The 22,025-nt window shown below is 39.1% G+C and overlaps 1 protein-coding gene across 1 annotated transcript in view; it reads right to left on the bottom strand.

The window, feature by feature from the left end:
* The window catches only part of golim4a (golgi integral membrane protein 4a), a 99,360-nt gene that overhangs the window by 32,816 nt on the left and 44,519 nt on the right, over positions 1–22,025 (bottom strand). The window contains exons 3-8 of the mRNA XM_048604582.1: positions 21,089–21,138; positions 18,456–18,509; positions 7,870–8,020; positions 4,551–4,633; positions 3,431–3,514; positions 1,554–1,745 (exon numbers count right to left, since the gene is read on the bottom strand). Of these exons, the coding sequence (XP_048460539.1) occupies positions 1,554–1,745; positions 3,431–3,514; positions 4,551–4,633; positions 7,870–8,020; positions 18,456–18,509; positions 21,089–21,138 (614 nt within the window). The remainder of the gene's footprint in view (positions 1–1,553; positions 1,746–3,430; positions 3,515–4,550; positions 4,634–7,869; positions 8,021–18,455; positions 18,510–21,088; positions 21,139–22,025) is intronic.

Here is a 22,025-nt window from a genome sequence, read left to right as displayed (position 1 = left end):
TGGCCTATTCACAGTTATTCACTTCTTTAAGACCTAAAAAAGAACTATTCAATATTAAGGTTGTACTTTTAAAAAGACATTTGGGATACAGTTGTTCCAATGATTGCTTCGTACATGATTGCATGTTATTCCAAAAGGAATACAATCCTTTAAGCAGTCATCAGCTGCAAACACACTGGCATGACATATGGAGTTCACACCAGTTTATCAGCCCAAAAATATCTCTCAAACTTAATGACAAAAACTTACTGCACCACTATATTTTGCTTTTTAATCAAGCCATTCTTTTGACAATCAGATTCATTTTATCCAATATTAGGCATCTTTGTAATGTGATTCTGAGCCACAAAGAACATATTTCAGGTTGGTTGAGCTATCCTCATCTTGGTTGGTAACAGCTGGAGTAATGGCAGTGTCTCTTCCCATAGTTTTCCAAAATGGTAATAATGAATCACATCAAATATACTTGGCTGATCATGAAGTGTTTGACAAGTCCTGAACTTGTGAAAGATGCAATACAAATGTAATTTCTTCTATAATTATGGCTTAGATTAGAAACAATTGGGCATGGTTTTCTACGCATTAGGTGTAGGATATGTATTAATGTATGCAGGAAGATTTTATATGTTTGCTATTCGTAGGTTACAATTTCACTAGAAATACTGACCAGAATAATATTTTTGGATTTATTTAGAGTCTTTCCAGAAATCTATGACAGGAAATTATCCCCATAAATATTAGAGAAGCCTCAGATTTGAATTCTTGCTCAACACAAAACTAATTTTAAAAGAAAATGCAGAAGACCCAGAAAATTTTACCACTTAATATGAGCATTCAATTATTTCTGTCATTTTTGAAATACTATTTGTATTATATGACTGATCAAAGCTGCAGCTATATAATCTGACCACTGGCTCAAAGATAGAAAGAGGCTAGGAATACACAATGAACCTATCATTTGGATAAACATAGTTTAATTTTCTGAGATTAAACTTTTCTGAATTACAGAGGAAGGGCTTATGCCTAAAATAGGAATTTTTTTTTCTAATGCTGAAAGGTCGTTGTGTGCTTTTAATGTTGTCTATTTTTATTCTAACTTTTCATCAGGATGCTTCATGAGATTTGAAAACACAGATGGCCCAAAGACCATGAAGCATCAGGTTATTATAAACATTAAGGGAAATGAAGATTAAACAACGTCTTAATTACAATATTTAGATGAAACGGTGCCTGGGTTTACATTGGGTTGAAGAATTCTTTGTCTGTACTATCCTCCCATGAGCCTTCCTTTGCCTGAAGTCACCTATTTTTCAGATAGGGTCCATTCAACTGCTCCAGTTTCCCTCCCTCACCATTGCCACTTGGCTCTGGTGGTCCCAGCACAACTGCTCAAACTCCCCTGCTCAGTGTCCTCCCTCACCACTGCCACCTGCTGCTGAAGGTACCATTTACAAGGGTTATAAATCAATGGCTCAATTCTAGACCTGGTTACTTCATTCAAAAAAGAAACATAATTCAATTTTGCTCTCCATTTCAGTTACATTTTGACATACCTCATTATGCTGGTTACCTTCACTTCTATGTGAGATCTGGTCTCGTGCTCCCAGCTTGTTGTGATATTGCAAGGGCTCAGCAACATCTTGCTGAGGTTTCTCTGCATTGGAAGGTGGCTTTTGTTCAGTTTGCCTTAGGCTCGGCATTTTGTTTAAGGTTTCTCTTAGTTGTTTATATTCTTCCACCTGAGCCTGTAATTTAAACCAAAAATCTCAATGTAGGTCATGGGCAACAAATTCAAAAGAAGTTAAAGGGTTATCTACAGAATGTGACATTACGTCAAAGTACATTCATGCAGTCCTGTCCCAAAGGAAGTTATTCGACCCATAATGTCTGTGCAACCTCAATGCATATCAGTCATTTTGTAAAACAAACACTCTTAGTAACATAGGCAGTGAATATTTGCAAACTCTCTGACCACAGCATGGGAGCTTTAAGTGGAAGGGTACAGTAAAGAACTGGCTGCACTGTCCTTCAGAAAAGGCACCGGATAGCGATCATTAGCACAAACTTGGATTTCTATGGCCTGCCACAGCCCATGACTATTGAAGTCAGTGGTGATACTTTCCTATTGCCTCCACTAGATTCTATGGAACTGAGTGTGGAGCAGCTGAGCCAACAGTCCTAAACAGAATTACTCCATGCTGCTGAAGAAATGGTCATGAAAAGCAGTGTTACTGATTTTATGGCTCTCCTTCCTACAAATATCTTTCCACTTTCTATCAATCACACGGTGGGCATTCCTTTAATTGTTTTCGATACTCCCCATCCATTCAGCTGGCTACAGCACTTGCCATAATTACAGAAATAAAAATTGATCAACAACAAAAGAAAAGAGACATTTGCTGCGGTCATGAGGCAGCAACTACGTTGACCACATGACCTATGGGTATCTAAACAAAAAGATTCATCTCTGGTGAAACAGTCCCAGTTCAAGGACAACTGTATTATCTGAAAGTGCTGTCCCCATGATTTGAGCCATTTCCCAGACTTCTATTCCTGTATTTGTTTAATGTAATAGTCAAACAGTTGCAGATTAAGCTGTTGGTCTATCCAACAGGGAAAATTATTGAATCATTTCCATTCTGGCCTGGAATAATGGTCTAACTATACACAGCTCTATTTGCTTTGAGAAAGAAATGTTGAAACAAAACAGAAATAACCTGATCAACGCATAAAACATTAAGTTACATGTTAGTAGAAACCCCCTATATGAGAATACGAGAATCCTCAATACCAAATAAGCCATGGCAAAGTCACACTCATTCTTCAACAGCATGTATGAATTTGCAGAAGCAACTGCAAACAAAAGAACATCCAACAGATTAAAAATGTCTTTAGATCAGAAAACATTCAATGCAAGTAATTTCGACAGCTTATATGTAGGGAAGTTAATGTGAAGGTTGCATTTTGCAAAACGCCATTGTCCAGAATGCAAAATAAGTGCACTGAGATTAAACAGAAATCAAGCTTTCAGTTGCAAAGTTTAGAGATTTTTTTTTCAATCTTTATTCACTCACAGAATGTGGATATCGCCCAACCCTAATCTGCCCATAGGGCAATTAAGAGTAAATCATATTGCTGTGGCTCTGGATTGACATGCTGACCAGACCATGTAAGAAAGGCAGTTTCCTTGCCTGAAGGACATGAGCAAAACAGATGTTTTTCCCCAAAAATCAACAACTGTTTCACGATCATCATTAGGCTCTTTATTCCATAATTTTATTGAATTCAAATTTCAACATCCACCATGAATGCAGGCACTCGGAACATCAACTGTGACTCTGGATTAATAGTCTAGTGACAGTACTACTACATCACTGCCTCCTCCTTTTTCTTCCATCCAAAATTATAATATTTCATTACACGTTCTCACCTTTGCAGCTGATAGGGAGTTCTTGTGGTCTTCTAAAGTCACTTGTAACTGATCATGCTGCAACAGTAAGTTCTTATGCAATTGCTAAGAAAAAAGAAAGATATTACAGTTCTGGTTACATTGACTAATAAATAAAACGTTAATAAGTTATCAAGTTATCAAGAATTCATGTCCCTTCTAAGTTACTCACCCCATCCTGACTTGCCATATGTATTTCTACTCCTTCACTGTTCCGGTGTCAAAATCCTGGCACTCCCTCCCCCAATATCCAGAGCATCTATCTACAGCAAATGGACTGCAGCGGTTCAAGAAGACAGCTCACCAGCACCTTCTCAAGGCTAACTAGGAATGGAAAATAAACGGCGGTCCAACCAATAACACCCACATCCCACGAGTTACATTTTTTACAAAAGTGCTAATGGACAGATTGCATGTGTTGCAAGAGGTTGCATGCCCTGCCCATTGCTTTTCAAATTAGCATCAGATGCTATTCTCATTAGATCAACCAGATTTGCATGAGCTGTTGAGGTACAAACTTCACCAACCACACCCCCACCAAAGCCTGTTTGGCAGGTGCCCCTGAATACTGACAGCAGATACTGGTAGGAATATTGCAGTGCATGCTACACCAACATTCTCACTGAACCATTCTACCTTGTTCCCATCTGATCGGGAGATGAAGAAAAATCACACCAAATTAAACTTATAGAAGGGGAAATTGGCAGGTTAGTCACAAAGTAGATGTACATTTGTGTTATGAGCTTGTGAAGAAACAGACTTGGCTAAAACTGCTCAAATTCAATTCATGCACAATCCTTACAGCCAATGCAAAGAGACCTGGTCTATGCTGCATTCACACTCAAGTTTCAGATATGATGGTGTTTATTCGCTGGACAATCTGATCCCTCAAACTCCAAAAATTCTGTTTTTGTGGACAGAGCACATTGCAAACTGCATACTCACCAAATTTAGTTTTGCACAAGACAAGACAATTCAAAAATTGATGATGACAATCCTCTATATCAATCATTTAGAAGTCCACTTTTTATGTTGCTGTCTACATATCAAAAACAGCAAATTATCATACAAGTGATGCTGATTAGTACAAACTTGACTTTACCCTCACATCCTGGAGTTGAACATGGACATCCTGATGAGCCTTCCTCAATTTTTTGTTCTCTTCAAGTAGATTGTAAATATTGTCTGCAAACACAGATGCTTAAGGTAAGTCGTAGCTCCATGTTATTAAATGAACTTTAAAGATATAATAAAGTTGAGATTAACATCCGTTTTGTTAAGCATTTTGGAGATGGAATTTTAGTTGCTTTTTTTTTCTGTGGGATATGAACACGCATGGATCTCCCCTAAGCCAACAGCACTAAGTGCTGTAGAGATGAGGGAACTGGTATGAACGTTGAATTACGTAAAGCAGGGCAATCAATTAATTACCATACGATGTTGAACTGACATCAGGCAAGTGGTGTTTGAGCTGCTCTTGCCAACACCCTCAATTAGCTTCCCTCAACTTGCACTATATGAAGAGATTATCCCTACTTTCAGGTCAGTTATTGGTTAATTTCTTCTAGCTTTTACAGCGTTAGAAAATTATGTTTTTTCTTTTATTCTACGCTTTCCCTAATTTCTTCAAGTTGCAAAGATCTACAGGGAGTGGTGTGTCAGGTGATGAAATACTTCTTGTTGATTTCAAGGCTTTTGTATAAACCAGCAGCTCCCTTAAATGGAAACACAAGGTGGCTTCCTGCTTGGAACACCAAAAAGTACTAAAATCTTTTGAGAAGTTAAATAATCAAATTTATTAATTAATTCATGACATATTGTTTTTAAGAAAATCAACAAATTAATTCTGCACTCTCCTTTGATGTGTGCTTTGCCTGCCCTACTGTTCCTAGAGTGGAACTTCAATAGCTGCAGCATAGCTGGCAAAAAGGCTGCTGACTCTCAATACAGGATAATGCAGATAACCTTGAAGATCTTGAGCAGCACTGACGGGATCCAGAAACCCTGGCTGTGGACTGCAACATCTCATTGAGGGGACGAGTCAGAGCAAAGTGGCTGTCAGGCAGCAGCAAAGGCATGGGTGAGATTGCAGGGGTAAAAGGGCAAATGCTATCTCTACACAAGAGGGCAGCAGATTAATACACCATGCAGTCACTGTTAAATGTCTTTGCAATCCTTGCAATTTGTTCGAGAAATATTACTGTACCATGTGACATCCTGCAACTCCCTTTGTACACTGTGATCTACATAAGCTTTCACAATAGCAGTCTGAGCTTTCACTTCTGTAGTCAGATATTGGTTGGCTGTTGATTGTGCTGTAATATCAGTCTGTAGACAATTGGGTCCACAAATGTGCTAATTGATTTTGACATTATTTTTATGCTGGAAAGGACAGACTCCAAGTTTCACACAAATACCTGTGTTAAGTTGGCGGTAGACTCCTGCATTTCTTGACTGATATCATAAACTTTCAAGCAGGTCTGCCAATGTAGCAACCATTTATGCATGTACACCCATCAATTTACTTCTATATTTTATACCATCCAAGTTCCCAATAAGTCCTGTGCAGCACAATATCTGTGATCCTGACCTCTGGCACCTGTGCTATCCTTGTGCCCAGTTCTAGCTGCAGCCCCTTTATGCCCAGTGACTCACCATGTGCAGATTCCACTTCTTTTCTATCCTCTAAATTACACAGTGTACAGAACTGAGCTGGTAGGTGACAGTGTGAAAATGAAAGATAGTGTGTCCTCACTAGCACTGAATTCTTGCTGTTTATTCAATGCCTAAGCAGGTTGTATGTTTTAGGTTTCTGAAAGGATAAAAGACACCAAAGATAAGGCTGTAGTGCAGGGAATGAGGAAAAGTAGGAGATGCATATACCATCTACAGCTTGTAGATCTGAGGGAAGTGCATGTGAGAAGGAAGATTAAGGTCTTCATCACTGCCTCAGCATTGGGTGCCTTAATAATGGCCAATATTATCTCCTTGACTAGGAGTAAGATGATGCAAATGCAGTTCTCCCTTTCCAATTAACTGCTGCTGACTTTGGTGGTGTACCACCTTATCTCACAAGACAGAAATGTACAGCAGTGAATGTTGTGTAATCCTCTTGGTTATGTGGCCATCTTGATTGAATAGCTGGCACTTTGTGTACACTCTGAGATAAGGGTGTGAGGCTTGCAGCAGTGCTAACTGTGTGAGGGTGCAGTGAAGTACTTGAATATTAGGCAAGTGTCCCGATTAAAATAGATAGTTGGTAGGTGAGTGATGGTCTTCTAGTGACCTGAGTAGTATTTCAGTTGGTGGAATGTGATATTTAAAGATCCTGACTAATCATGTGAGTTTGTTAAATAGAGACTAATCACGCATCACAGCCTTTTTCAGAACTATCCAATTCAGCTCTCTTGATGTTTCAAAATTTTATTCTCCAGATCAAATAATTAAGGTTATCAAATGGTCCAGGTAAGGAGCAATGTAGTTCAAAATATGTAACACCTTTGGAATTAGTAGTATCATCTATAATTTGTGTCTTAATCTGATCATTCAACAAGTTTGAAAACTGCTCAAGTGCAAGATTCAGTAATATACATAAAATAAAGAAGAACAAAGATTTGAATCCTGGAGATTCAATATTGCACTGACATTTTCAAATCAATAATATGAGCTCCAAAGGACCTAGTAATATGATTCAAATTGCATTTTCAGCAGTAATACTGTGATTAAGCCATTACCAGGCACAGTAACAACATACCTAACATTTCATTATAATCATTAAAATCTGAGCCTCTAGTAAATAATTTATCAGTCAACTAAAAGTGTGTAAAAAACTGAGTAGGGCATTTACAAGGCCACGGTACAGCAAAACGGCAAAACTTGCACACAAAGTTGGTTACCCTTATGGGCTATCAGCAAACCTGTGAAAGGAATACAATTGAATGAAAAATCTGAGAAATCTGGATATCTGAAACAGTAACAGAAAACTTTAGAAAGGTCTATTAGTTGAGTCAGGATCTGCAAAGCAGGACAAGATTAATGTTGAAGACAGTACCATTCTTTAGAATTGAAGATTAAATGATGAATGAGCATTTTGATGGAACCAGAAAGAAAGGGGCTAGAAAAAGTGGAGGGAAGAAAGCACAAGCAAACAACACACAGTTTCGTTGCAAATTTGATTTCTTTTCAATGAAATCTGTATTCAAAACCTAAGAAAGGAGAATTAAACAATTCTGTAAACAGTACTAAATGCAAATTAACATTGTCACTGCAGTGACAGAAATCAAATGGAGCAGAGCATTTGGCCACTATTGGAATGAAAATTGATATCTTCCAAAATGGGTCAAACAATTATTTTCCACCAGGTGGTTGCTCAGGCTGTGAAGGCAAAATGCTCTCCACTGTAACTGAATTCTTATCATTACCCTTCAGTTTAGAAATCTCCTGTTCCTTAGCTTGTTGAAGGCTCAGGTATCGTCGGTTGTGCTCACTCATCGCTCTATTGTGGTCCTCTCCAAGTCTTAGATGTTCCTCATGTAGGTCAGTATATTGTTTTCGCAGATCTTCATGTTGACTCTGTACACAGAAATCACAGGCTGAGTTGAGAAAGGCAAGCACAGTATCCTGGAAAATCTATTAAGTTTCTGTCAGTCTCCAGTCATAATATTCACTGGAAAATGGCAGAAGTCTGGTTGCGCCAAGTCTCTGCTATTTCTGGGATTTTGAGAGTACCTAGCAAAAGGCAAAACCTCTGCAATTTGCTTACAAAGCAAGGTCACTACATGAATGGTTACCATTTTATTGGTTCAGTTGCCATTTGGCATTACAATGAAGGTCTTTTTACTAAATGAAATGAGAGATACCCATAACGTACTAAAAGAGTGATCTGTAAGAATCTAGCTAATGCCTTGTGTCTTACTAATTTAATAGGCTTGAGAATCGATTCTCATCAGCCTTACTACTTTATTAGGAAACATAAAAGTAGGCGACTTTGTCTTTTCCCCAACCTTTTATTATCACATAAATCCTAGTAAACTCATAAATCTGACAGATTCACAGTAACATACAATAAAATAATTCCAGACAGGCCGGTATTCTGTCACCAAATCACCCTTTATTTACACGTGGAAAGTCCTTGACACTAATCAAGCTTCCTCAGAGCCAGTCTCAGAGTGAACAGAATCTCTGACCCTCCTGTTTATATCTGTCAGCAGGGCTCCCTGATTGGACCAGATTATCCGCCCCAATCAGGGAATTCATATTCTATGAAGTCCACCTGGCTGACATTGTTAAATCACTACATACAATGACCAATCTGTTGAGGAAAACCTCTGGTGTCTTTAGTTCAAGTTGCTGTCCTCTTACATCAGTGTACTCTCACTGTTATGTTTATTGGTGAACAATCCATGTAACTAGGCAGACCTCTTAGTTACCGAGGGAAACCATAACTGTAACTGGGCCAGCTGCATATTTGTGCTTGACAAGGTTATTTTACTTATTGTTCAACTCTGAGTTTGTCCCTTTTCAAACTGATATTATTCAAGAATATGTCTCTGATCTGCACTGCATCAGCATTTCCTCAATTATAAAAAAAACGAAAGAACTGCAGATGCTGTAAAACAGGAACAAAAACAAAGTTGCTGGAAAAGCTCAGCAGGTCTGGCAGCATCTGTGAAGGAAAAATCAAAGTTAACGTTTCAGGTCTGGTGACCTTTCCTTAGAACCTTCTGAGGAAGGGTCACCGGACCTGAAACATTAACTCTGTATTTTTCCTCAATTACACTTTTGTAATCATGTTAAATCTGTTCAGGTATTTTAAACTTACAAACTCGTAAACTAATTTTCATCTAAGAGTTTCTTGTCTACAGAAATGCAATAAATAACATCTGTAAAGCTGCATTTACCTTATTCAATCTACTTATTCTGCAAAGATATGTTTTAGACACATGCTGCATCCAATTTACAGTCTAATTCATGATGTTTTCGGCTCACTTCCAGTTCTCCAAATGTAGTAATTTTCCTATGATTATTCCCAGAATTTGCCATAAGTCAGGCAAGCAATGCTCTAGGAAATACTAACGTTTTCATACAGGGAGCAAGAGGGAGGTGGCTATGGTTTTACCACAGCTGGTAAAATACTGGAGATGCACTTGCACTTGCCTAGCCCACAACAATGTGGGGCCTTCCAAAACTGGCAAATTAGCCTCTAACGGTACACTTCAATGGGATGATAGATCAGGCAGCCAATCTGATTTCACTCAATTAACGCCCCAACTCAAATTGAAAGTTCAAAGTGTTCAAAGTGCTTTTCTAATTGTGTATGATTTGTTGAAGTTTTCTGGGTAAAAAGAAGACAGGACAGACATGTTAATGATTTTGCAGTTGGTAACTAAACTAATTGCACAAATTGCTTTCCCCTTTCCTGTTATCTACTAATCTGTTCAGTGGTAACCTGCGTGTTTATATTGGTGCGTTTTTTGACTAATAAACAGCAGTTTTGGGCTGGGTCTTGTACATATTATGTGCCAGAGATTCAGGAAAGGCTGCGTGTCTTCTTTTAGGGGATTTTAGCTTCTCCACTTTGGGTGGAGTCAAAGTACTAGCTGATACTGTAACTAGCATTGAGCTATAACAACTATCTGCCAACTTCCACTCTCAAGAAGATCACTTATGGTCCCTCTACTATTGTTAACAATAAGATACTCCTGTATATTTTATAATGTTCATATAAATGTCATGTTTCTTTTCTTTCCTACATTTCACTACATGCTCAGGAACTTCCTCTCTGTATTCTTTGACACAGTGTAATTTGTAGCTATTGTAACTGTTGTAATATAACTCCTCAAACCATTCCACCAATGCCTTTTGCCAAGTTCTCCACTAATGCAGTCATGCATGAGATATTTTGGCATATGGCAAGGCGTATGTCATGCAGATAAATTAGCGCTTTGAGTAAATGGGAGAAAACCTGAAGACAGGATCTGTAAAAATAGTTCAGCATTGGCTGAAAAGCAGGCACTGGAATTTAAACATTTTGTGTAAATAAAGTGTAAGAAGGAAAAGTCAGTGTTTGGTAATGAATACATGAGAAGATTTTCTTTATCATATGTTATCTCATAAGATTCAAGGCTTTGTGGGAGAACTGCTGGAAAGTAGGACTAATGCAGATTTAGAGTAGTCATTGTTGGTGCAGATCTGATGGGCTGAAAGGCCTCTTCTGTTTTGAATGATTCTATGATACTTGCATTGACAGATGAATTCCTTTATAAATATCAGGAGATTGTACATCAGCTGTTTTTAATAATCTGTCCTATTACTTCATATCAATCTGCCAAAATTTTAATCTGACTGCAGGCTATTCCCTTTATAACATGTGTAAACATAGAATTAAAATTTTATAACCATTTCTGGTGTTAGCCTCAGGCCAGGGGTGGTAAACTTGCCAATACATCAGAATGGTTTGGGTTCAAGCCTCACTATGAAGACTTGTACAATTTGACGTTATTCTTAATCCTGACCACATGTGATTATAAACCCACATACAAAATACCATAAAATTATATTTTTATTTTGTTTTAATTGATGGCATGAACAGGGAGTTAATTTAACAGAGGTGTATACAGAATCTTTAAAAATAAATGATCTTATTTAAACAAATTGCTTATGAAATAAACATTTGAAACTGACTTGTTCAAGTAAAAATGTTGATCAACAACAACCAAAAGCAGCTTCAGCAAAGTAAAATGTCCCAAAGCACTTCACAGGAACATTATAAAACAAAATCCAGTACACACAAGAGATATGGTAGATGAGTAGAAGCTTGGTCAAAGATGTAGGTTCTAAGGAGTATCTGAAAGGAGGAAAGAGAGGGCAAAAGGCAGAGAGGTGTAGGGAGATACTTCCCGAGCATAGGGGCATATAACTGAAAACGGAACAGTCCTTGGAAGGAGAATTATAATTGGGGCTGCTCAAGTGGCCAGAATTAGGTGTGCACAACTAACTCAGAGGGCTGTTGAGCTGGGGAGTATTACAGAGCTAGTGTGGGAAAAGGCACAGAAGGATTTAAAATCAAGGATGAGAACTTTAAAATTGAGGCCTTGTTTATTCAAGAACTACTGTAGGCTTTAGCAGGTAGAAAACACAGCTTAAAATAATAAATCAAGCCCTGGTGTTAGGAACATAGGAATAGGAGTAGGCCATTCAGCCCCAGCATTCTAGATCGTAGCTAATCATTTGCCTCAATATCATATTTCCACACTCTCAGTTTCAAAGTTACCTTGATGACATTGGATCTAGAAACATATCAATCTCTACCTTGAACTTAGTCAATGTCTTAGTTTCCATATCCCTCTGCGGGAAAGAATTCCAAAGATCCACCAACCTCTGCTTGTACTCTGCCACCTTCATCTCACTCAAGCCCTCCCTTTGTGTTATTGCAGGAGAAAAAGATCAACATTAAGCCTGAAAGAGATAAATTAGGTGGTGCAGTGCCCGACATTTGTCTGCTCACCCTCTGTGAGGAGAAAATCTTTGCCTTAGAGGACTATGACCGCTCAGGTGGTGATGTTGAGACCGCACTGTCCAGGCAAACAAATAATATTTATTGTCATGTGCCATGCTGCTCCATCATGCCCAGAATTCAACCACTATTTCATTAGACTCTCTGTCCCGTAGTCTACCCACACAGCCTCTGCGCCAAAGACAGCTGCCTCTCTGGCCAACATCTCCTTCACCACCTTTGAGGAAGGAGTCACATCTCCGTCAGAGGAAGAACTGGCAAGGCTGTCTCCCATATCCTGTCCAAGGAAGCAAGCCTCAGGCTGCCAGCACATTAAGCACTGCTGGAAACTAAACACCAACTCATCCACAGGCAGAAGAGGACCACTTGAGAAAATGGACCGAAGGTTGGAGGAGTCCACCAATGCCATCTATACAATGCTGGATTTGGCCTGCCCCAAGGACAGATTGGCAACTATTGTCTGCCAGATAGTCACAGCAATCTACAATCCATCACTGTGGCCATTGGTGCTCAGCATCAAAACATTTACAGTCCATGACAGATGACCTCGAGCAACTCAGTTCCATTTAATAAGATTTACAAGGAAATCTTGCCTGGGTTACTTTGGCTGACTGCGTTGTGCTGTTGGATGCTGAAGATACTGTTCCTTCTGGAAAATGTGCTTGTTTCCTACTCGATGCAATGCTAGAGCTCTCACTAATCCTCATCATGCATCACATCGCCTTGTTGCATCCTTCAGCTGTATGCAACAGAACAACCAAGGATGTAGTGGATTCTTCATTTGTGCTGCACTGCAATGAACCCCCAGAAAACACCCACATGGAAACATCACATGGGGGAGATATCTCAAGGCCGTTATTGACTGCAGTGGAAGAAATTGTTGCGTGGTAGATAATCTGAACATCATCACATGGTGAGCTGACAGCAATCTCTAAACAGAAGATAGCGTCAATGCCACTCTTTCATCAGCATGGCATTGCACAGAAGACTAATGTCTGAGGGCTTGCTGCACCTTTGCTGCATCATGGGGGCATCTTTTGCAGGAAACTCTGCACTTGGAGGCTTCTCCACAACAACTAGAGGTTGACACTTGCCTTGGGCCTCCAGGTACATGTGTTCCTCATCCATTCAGTGCAGCGGTCACAGTCACCACAGCTTCTCTAACTGGACCCAATGGGGTCAACTCCAAAGGGCCTATGTGGGCTACATCAGAAACAAACACAGCTCCTAAGTAATGTGATCATTCAGCAGTCACAGCACACACAAATTACATTTAAATATCATCCTCAAAACGCTGGAACATGGAGCACCCAGACAAGAAGGGCAACTGGATGCCTCTATAAGGATCATTTATGCCACAGACCTGATCCAGATGTATGCTACTCAAGTCATTTGACTCACATACTGTAGCAGATTGTAAACATCATTGGGCATATGTGATCTTCTCCCCTCACCCGTTATATTCACCTTTCCTAAGAATGATGAGAGCTGAGCAGCTCCTGGGCTGATGCAGACTGTAAGACCTTGGAATGTGTTTGCAAATTGTGGAACTTGGGTGAGCCCTTACAGCTCACCTGACATTATTTGTTCTTCACAACTTTTAGTTACATTAATTTGTAATGATCAATCAGGTAAAGATTGCTTGTGATCAGGAGTTTTAGTTGATGTAGTTGGTCAATGCATGACATTCTTTTCTGGAATTCTGTTATAACTGATGGCTTTAACATGTACTGTATGGGTGTCTGTTAATAATGCTATTGGCCCTTAAAGGGCCTTGCATCACTCACAAGTAGAGCCTGCTCTCTCAGAAATAAAAAAATGAGTGTGTGTGAGAGAGACAGAGTCAGTGGGGGAGTGAGTATGTGTGTGAGGTGGGTGGAACAGAGTGTGTGTGTGCGCATGTGCGTGTGCGTTTAGTGGGGTGGGGGTCACCTGCATTGCAACATAACCTCAAGATCTCAGTTGAGGCCATCCTCATGGGCAACAAACTTGTCTAGCAGTCTCTGCTCGGCGACTCTGCATTGTTGTGTATCCCGAAGTCTGCCTTGGAGGATGTTTACCCAAAGATCCGAGGCCGAATGTCCTTCACCACTGAAGTGTTTCCCCATGGGAGGGAACATCCCTGCTTAGTGATTGTTACGCAGTGTCCATTCATCCAGGATCATGGATTCCTGTCGCACTACAGATGACTCCACCACACTATACAGTCACACACACTCTCACACAGATCTATGGGGTGAATTTGTATTTGCAGATACATTCTATTTTGTTCAAAAAGCACACAATTTATAGACAGTCATTCAATGTGGCATTTTATAAATTCCTGCTTTAGAAATACAACCAGTCTGACTCCAAACCAAAACACAAACAGATCCTAAACAAAGCCTCACACCTAGCATGCATTGTCTGACCTATAATGTCACCTCTTCTTTACACTGATAAAATCTTTAGTTCTCTCAGGGTAGTAACTTGAAAGGAATTTGGTGATATAAATACTCGTATTAATCAATTGAAACCTTCTAGCTGATTAAAGATTTAACAGCTTCTTAGGTTTGTTAAATACATCCTCATCAGTGATGTGACCCTTTGATCTTTTACTTATAAATTCTGTGTCTGATACCACCTCTCTCACTAACACCTGAAGAAGGAGCAAGGCTCCCAAAGTTAGTGTTTTCAAATAAACCTGTTGGGCTATAACCTGGTGTCGTGTGATTTCTGACTTTGTCCACTCTTATATAGTGAGTTGCCTTCTTCAAAATTATTGTCTTGGCTGCATCCCAGCATGCTGTCTACAATCACTACAACTGACTTCCCCAACTTGCACACCACAGCAATGGTCCCTGAGAACATCCACCACCCCACCCTGACTTCCCTCCTTGAGTTTCTGTAAACAGACCCGCTGGTCTGACCACCACCTGACCAATGTAGAAACACAGCCCCAATTGATGACTTACAACACACTGACTGAGCTCGGTGCAACTCCTCAACTGACCAATCCCCATACTGGGTGAAGTGGGCCTGCGGGACTAACTGTGGCCCAATCCCCAGACTGTAAGGATACACTTGACCCTGATCGTCCTAACTGCCAAACTGACTTTTTCCAAACCCTTGAAATGAGATTGACGCTGCCCTTAAATGACTGTGCTGGGAATCCCAGACTGACAACAGGCCCCCTAGACTCAATTGAGGACAACTCTCTATATACTTTCAGACATGGCTACTTGGTTGAAGCACATGCAGTGAGTTTACCACATAAGCTAATGGCATATGCTATAGACTTGACATTGATGTAACATGGTACAATCTTAACTAGACAGACTGCCCAGTTTTGTGCCTACATTACAAGATAAGGCAAGACAGAAGTACCATCAGGTTGTAAATTCTGAAAGAGGTGGCAATGTACAAAAAGGCAAGGCAGAGATGCTGTGAGCATCCAATTAGACACAAAGTGAGTGATTGCTAAGACAGCAAGTGAAGAGCCTGAAATGTTTCCTGGGCTGATGCACAAGCTGGGTGCCTGTCCTGCTGCACAAAGTGGCCTGGCAACAGCATTGCAATGAAAAATGTCACTGAGCTCCGAGGAGCAGTACTGAAGTACCGAAACATATTATAGGTGCATCTGAAATGTGACATGATGTTGTTGTGAGGTTGGTGTGTGTCTGAAGCCAGCCTCTGTGGATGGGGATATGGGTGCTCTGAGATGTCAGAATGCTGGTCAAAGTAGACGTTTGAAGAGGCAAGTGGTGAGCCGCTGTTGCCAGGTACCTGCTTTAAGTTTCGTGTCAGGATTTGTCACTGTGAAGTTTCACTCCAGTGCCTGGGCAAACAGCAAACTGCATATAAATGAGGTGAGCTTAGGTAACAACGAGATCTCAATGTAAGTAGGCCTTGCACTGGTCACAAGCAAGATTCTTATCTTGTCATTGAAACATTAGGCGCAAAATGGGACTATTATTCTTGACATTGAGAATGTCAATTTCTGATCTCACTGTATGCTACCAACTGACTTGCCACTCGCCATATCATTCAGACCAGGAAAATTCCACCTGTAGTTTTTAAGGAATAACGAGGAGACAAAAAATGCTTGATTCTATCTAACATTCCCAGTCAATTCCTCTGGGATTTTTGTGACTTGCCTGGGATTCAGGCGAGCATAAACAGAAAGTGAGACACTCCACTACAACCTCCACAGCATGACTCCAGGTCAATTACACTGTGGTCAGCAATCTGCCTGAAGCTATTGGAAAGCAGAGGCTATCACTAGCAGGAGCAGAATTTCAGGCTATAGAATGTCTATGCCAACAAAAAAGTTCTCAGGCATGCTTTGCGGGTGTGAAAGTGATGAAGCTCAGCTCAACTTTCACTGCAGAGCCCTGAGCAGCAGTCCTCTTCCTCCTTACCCAATTAAGAATAAAACTTACCTTAAGTACCAGGTTCTAATTCTGGATCCACTTCTCAGACACAGGAAACTTAAAACAGCTTGTCTGATTGAGTCATAGTTAAAATTACTGTGGGGGTCTGATGGCTTATTCAAGCATTGAGTTGCATGATTTAACTAAGTTTCCTACTAACTTCAGCAGGGGTTTCTTTCTTGCCTGTTCAGAAGAACAGGCTCATAGTGAACATGGCAGGATACGAGGGAGATGTTGGCAAAAAGCACCCTCGCTAATTTCAATTATGTGTCTTTCAGACTTCTGCCAGAAATTGAAGGGTTAGAATCACATCATCCAACTTCCTGCAAGAAAGGAATACCTCTTGTCCTACAGCAGGAAACTGGAATGAAAACAGCAGCATCAATATGAGTGATATAATTATTTTGCTTTCTGAACTGAGGCTAGTAGACATGACATTAAAACATTAATGCATTGCATATAATCGTAACATAATTCTGTTGTAGAAACAAAACTTCCTTAAGGGTCTACAAACCCAGGTACATGTATCTAATTAAACCAAAATAACAAACCTGCGTAACACGCAGAAATTATTTCTATTTAAGAAGTAGGGTGCAAATCTTTCATCTAACATTACAATGAAAATGGTACCTGCTAAAGGCTCAACTTTACAGTAAAACCATGTGAATTTTACATGAGCTGAATATAGGTACCAATCTTAAAAGATCAGATGAACCTGCTTCTCTTTCAACTTCTTCAGACCTGAGACAACGAATACTTTACTGAAAAGGTTAATTCAAGCATGAGTAATTTTCAGTAACTGAACAGAAAAGCACATTTTAAATTGTATCATTGTGCATATCAAATCAATTTTTTCTATTGATTGTGAAGCCATATCACTTTGACAAAAGCAGGGAAAATAACGCTCAGATTTAAATGAGAAAGATTATAACCTGATTGTATCTATTTCACTCACATAGCACCTGATGTAATAATGAAGACAACAGCAATACACATTTGCACTCAAGAATAAGCCATGCCCCAAGTCAAACTGTTCCAGTACAGCTAAAATACTGGCACATACTTAACAATGCAGAAAAAATTGCCCAGAACCAACCCAACCCAGCCATTACTATCCTATCAGCCTACCCTTGATAATCAGCAAAATGATGGAAGGGTCTTCAACAGAGCTATTAAGCAGTACTTTCAAAGGAATAACCTGCTCTCCAATACTCAATTTGGGTTCCGCCAGGTCCATTCAGCTCCTGACTTCATGAAAGCTTTGGTCCAAACATGGACAAAAGAACTGAACACGAACAGTGAGCTCAGAGTGAATGCCCTCTTCTTCAGACAACATCAAACTTGAAATGTTAACTCTGCTTACCTCTCTAGAGATGCTACCACACCTGCTGAGTTTCTCCAGCATTTTCTATTTTTATGCCCATATTTACAGCATCTGCAATATTTTGGTTTTAAATAAATCTGGGTATGCAATATGTTAAATATCATTCTCAAAATCTGGAAAGCTGATATATTTCAGTGTAATGTTTATCACATGTGGTGAATTACTTCAAGGTAACTGACTTAGACTCTACATCTCTGTCCATGTTTGCTGTGCAGCTCAGAAAGAGCACTGCAGAGAATAGGCAATATTTTCTGATTTGATTTAGGACCTCCAACGTCAGAAGTATTTTGACTTTTTAATACAAAAAGGTCTTTCCCTTCATGACAAAAATCCTACTTTTCCATTATTAACTTTAATCATGACATCTACTGTTTTTATGGTATTGAACGTATAAAGTAGTTATTCACAATAATAGCTATAATTAAAGGTTATCTAGAATAATAATTCAGAAGATCCCAACTTGTAATTTTGAACAGTTAATTTAAGTCTGCAGTGAAACTACAAGGATATAAAAGGCACTCTTAAAACCTGTGCATTAAATGTAACAGTGCACATTTAAGGCAGCAAATTTACGGTGAACATAGGCATAATATACTGTGACATCATAACCTTTCACTGGCAGAAGTAAAATAATTTGGCAACATTTGGTCAAAAATATTGTAACCGATATTTGATATCAAGTACCAATGCACCTACCTTCATCATTTTGTGCTGTATACTAAGTGCACTGTATCGGTTACTGGAATCTTGCTGTAAAACAGAAATTAAAACTGAGAAACCTACCTTGACATGCTGTTAGCATTTTAATACAAATATTATTGATGAGATTACTATCAAAACTGAACAAAATAATAAAATCAAAAGGGACATAGCAAGTAAAAGTCAAAACAAGGTTTATTTTTAGTGAGTGTCAAATTCATATATTAATTGATATAGTGGTACATTCTCACATTGAACAATGACAAGAGTGGTGTAAATTACTTTGGGCTACTTTGGATCATTGGAATCCAGTGCAAGTAAGAAACTAAATCTAAGTAAAATGATTTGCTGCACTGACATGAAGAGGCAATCTGTAACAAGTTATAGAGGCAAGTTGAAAATGAAATGTAGATTGGAACATGAAGCACCTAACTCAGTAAATTTACAACACATCTATGAATGTCAGGTTTTTTTGAACACATTTATATCTTAAGCCAGTTAGTTCAGATAATTCCACTAGTAAAGAATTTAACATTCTCATTCACTGCTCAACATGGTTCAGCTACATCATGTTCAGATATCAAATAGTGTTATTTTTGATTTGTTAGCCACAAACAGTGATGACAATGGCTCTAACACAACACCGTGAAAGGGAGAGGGAGAACAACTTGGGAACGTCAACAGGCATCATAGGACTGAAAGCCATAAGTTTAATTCCCAGATTAAAACACTTACCTAGATAAGTTCAAAATCCTACTTCTTTACAATTTTGAGATTCATAGACTAAGGGATGACTTGAAGGAGTTTAAAATAATTAGGCAAGTAGACTGTATTTATGTAGATGAACAATCATAGAATCAGAGAATCCTTACAGTGTGGAAGCAGGTCATTCGGTCCATTGAGTCCACACCGAGTCTCTAAAGAGCATCCCACCCAGATCGCACACCCACCCTCCCTGTACCCTATCCCTGTTACTATGCATCTCCCATGGCTAATCCACCTAGCCTAAATATCCCTGGACACTATGGGCAATTTAGCACTGCCAATCAACCTAACCTGCACATCTTTGACCTGGGTTAGAGACAAAAAAAACTGCAGATGCTGGAATCCAAGGTAGACAAACAGGAGGCTGGAAAAACACAGCAAGCCAGGCAGCGACTGGAGGAAAGGAGCAGTCAACGTTTTGGGTATTATCCTTTCTCAGGAAATCATTTTTGGGAAAGTCAATACGCATCATAGCACTGAAAGCCATAAGTTTAATTCCCAGTTTAAAACACTTTACTTCCCCAGATAAGTTCAAAATCCACTTCTATACAATTTTAGGATTCACAAAATAAGGGTTGGCTTGAATGAGTTTAAAATAATGAGGGTAGTAGACTGTATTTATGTAGATAAATCTACTGAACTGAATAGGGTACTGAAGAGGTTAAGGAGGACTGAGGCTTACAACTTTTATCAGTGCCAAATTGGGTTGGATGACAGGTGGTTTCTGATGCATGGAAAAAAAAAAGTGCTTTAAAAAATACAAGAATCTAGAAAATGTTGATAGCAAGAATTGAGAGAGGAAACAAGGACATGGTGGAGCTGTTAAACAATTATTTTGTGTTTGTCTCCACTGTAGAAGACCTAGAAAACTTCTTAAAAAGATTTGTGAAAATCAAAAAGTGAACAAGGTAGGAAATTAAAACAAGCACCATCATTACAGAAAAGGACTGAGTAAACTATTAAATGCAATGCTTCAAGTAACAAGACAAGATGGTGTCCATCCTAGGGTCGAGAGAAAGTGGACACATTCACTGTACAGGCATTGGTTATAATCTTCCAAAATTTCTTAAGTTCTAGAAGAGCTTTAGTGGATTGGAAAATAGCAAATATAAAAACTTTATTCAAGAAGAGACGGAGGCTTCAAGTAGGAAATACAGGCTAATGAGTCTAACATATGTTATAGAGAAATTGCTACATTCCATCATTAAGAAAATAGCAGGATATGTAGAAAATCATAATAGGATCAGGCAGGCTCAACATGATTTTCTAAGAAGGGACTCATGTTTCACTAATTTATTGCAGTTCTTTGAGGTAGGTGCAAGCAAGGTAAGTAAATAGGACCCTGCAGATATGGTGTACTAGGATTTTCAAATGGCATTTGATAAAGGGCCACATTAAAACCACCACAATCCAGCCCTGACTAAAATTCTCTACCACTAACACAATTGCCTTGGATTTTAAACGTTTTTCTCTATCTCTTTCAAGAGATTTTATGGATTTTGGTGGGGTCCAGGAGTGAACACATTGTATGTGCAAAGCTTCACAATTGTGGAGGACAAGCTAGCTGGACTGTAGATACTTTTACTGTCTATCATTCTCTCATGTTCATAGTTGAAATTGGTAAAAACAAATATACCTCACCATTGGCAAAATACAATCTAATACACTTCTCCTTAGTTCAACAAACTAAACATCGTTAAGACTGTATAATCCTTTAAGTAATAACAAGAAAAGTTATACAATTAACCATAGCTAAAGATACCCACTGAAATGTTCATCAAGTGTTCACAGCACATGCCCTTTGGTCCAACAAAAAGAACCCTTAAAAACAATAGGTTGGCATTCCTTAACAACAAATTACTCACTTTTTCTTTGTTTATGGCTTCCTGTGCTTCTAACTTATAAACCAAGTAATCTAAATGGAAGCAAAAAAGGATAGTTAATGTTCAGATTGAATTGAAACAGAAACATTCCAACCATCAGCATTAGTAAATCATCACAAACTAACACAGAATAATGGGTGAAAGATTTGCTTCTTCATTGAAGTCCTGATTCAGTAAGGTAAGGAACCTCCATACCAACAGGGAAAAAAAATGTTGATGATTCAATCGGGATATACATTATCATACAGAATAGTTTTGATATGCCCTATCTTAGTGTCAAGCTTACAGGGTGAGTGGACGATTAGGGCCCTATTCATGAGGTTGCTGATAATATTGACCATGTAACATATGAGACGTAGGAATCCTAATGTGTGCATTGACCAGTGAATGAAGGCTTTCATTCGGTGCTAGTTAAAAATCCATTTACCCATTTCTCAACTAACATGGCAAGGAAGGGGAGCTTGTTAGGTTGCTCAATTTTAATGATAAATTTGAGCGCAGGATGAAGTTTATTAAGCAGTATAAAAAAATTATTTGATGTGGCTGCAGACTGAAATATTGCAAACATGTCATCTACATATCAAAAGTATGCAAGCAGCAGGGAGTTTGTGGTCAAAGATGCACTTCTCATTATAACAAATGAAGATGCCAGCAAGAGCTGGGCGTAAATGAGATCCCACGGCAATGCCATCTACTTGGACATAAACGGTGTCATGAACTGCACAAGTTGCTAAGTTAATGAGTTCAGTGAACACAGATTCAGACACAGGTAGTATACCTAGATTGCAATGATACAGTCATAGTGCAGAAGGGATAGTAGGAACTGCTGATGCTAGAGTCTGAGATAACAAGGTGTAGAGCTGGATGAACACAGCAGGCCAGGCAGTATCAGAGGAGCAGGAAAGCTGACGTTTCGGGT

Source organism: Rhincodon typus, chromosome 13, assembly GCF_021869965.1.
Source record: "Rhincodon typus isolate 14 chromosome 13, sRhiTyp1.1, whole genome shotgun sequence".
In the NCBI taxonomy this organism is placed as follows: domain Eukaryota; kingdom Metazoa; phylum Chordata; class Chondrichthyes; order Orectolobiformes; family Rhincodontidae; genus Rhincodon; species Rhincodon typus.
The sequence above is the reverse complement of the archived record's forward strand: the minus strand, read 5'-3'. Positions and strand labels throughout refer to the sequence as shown.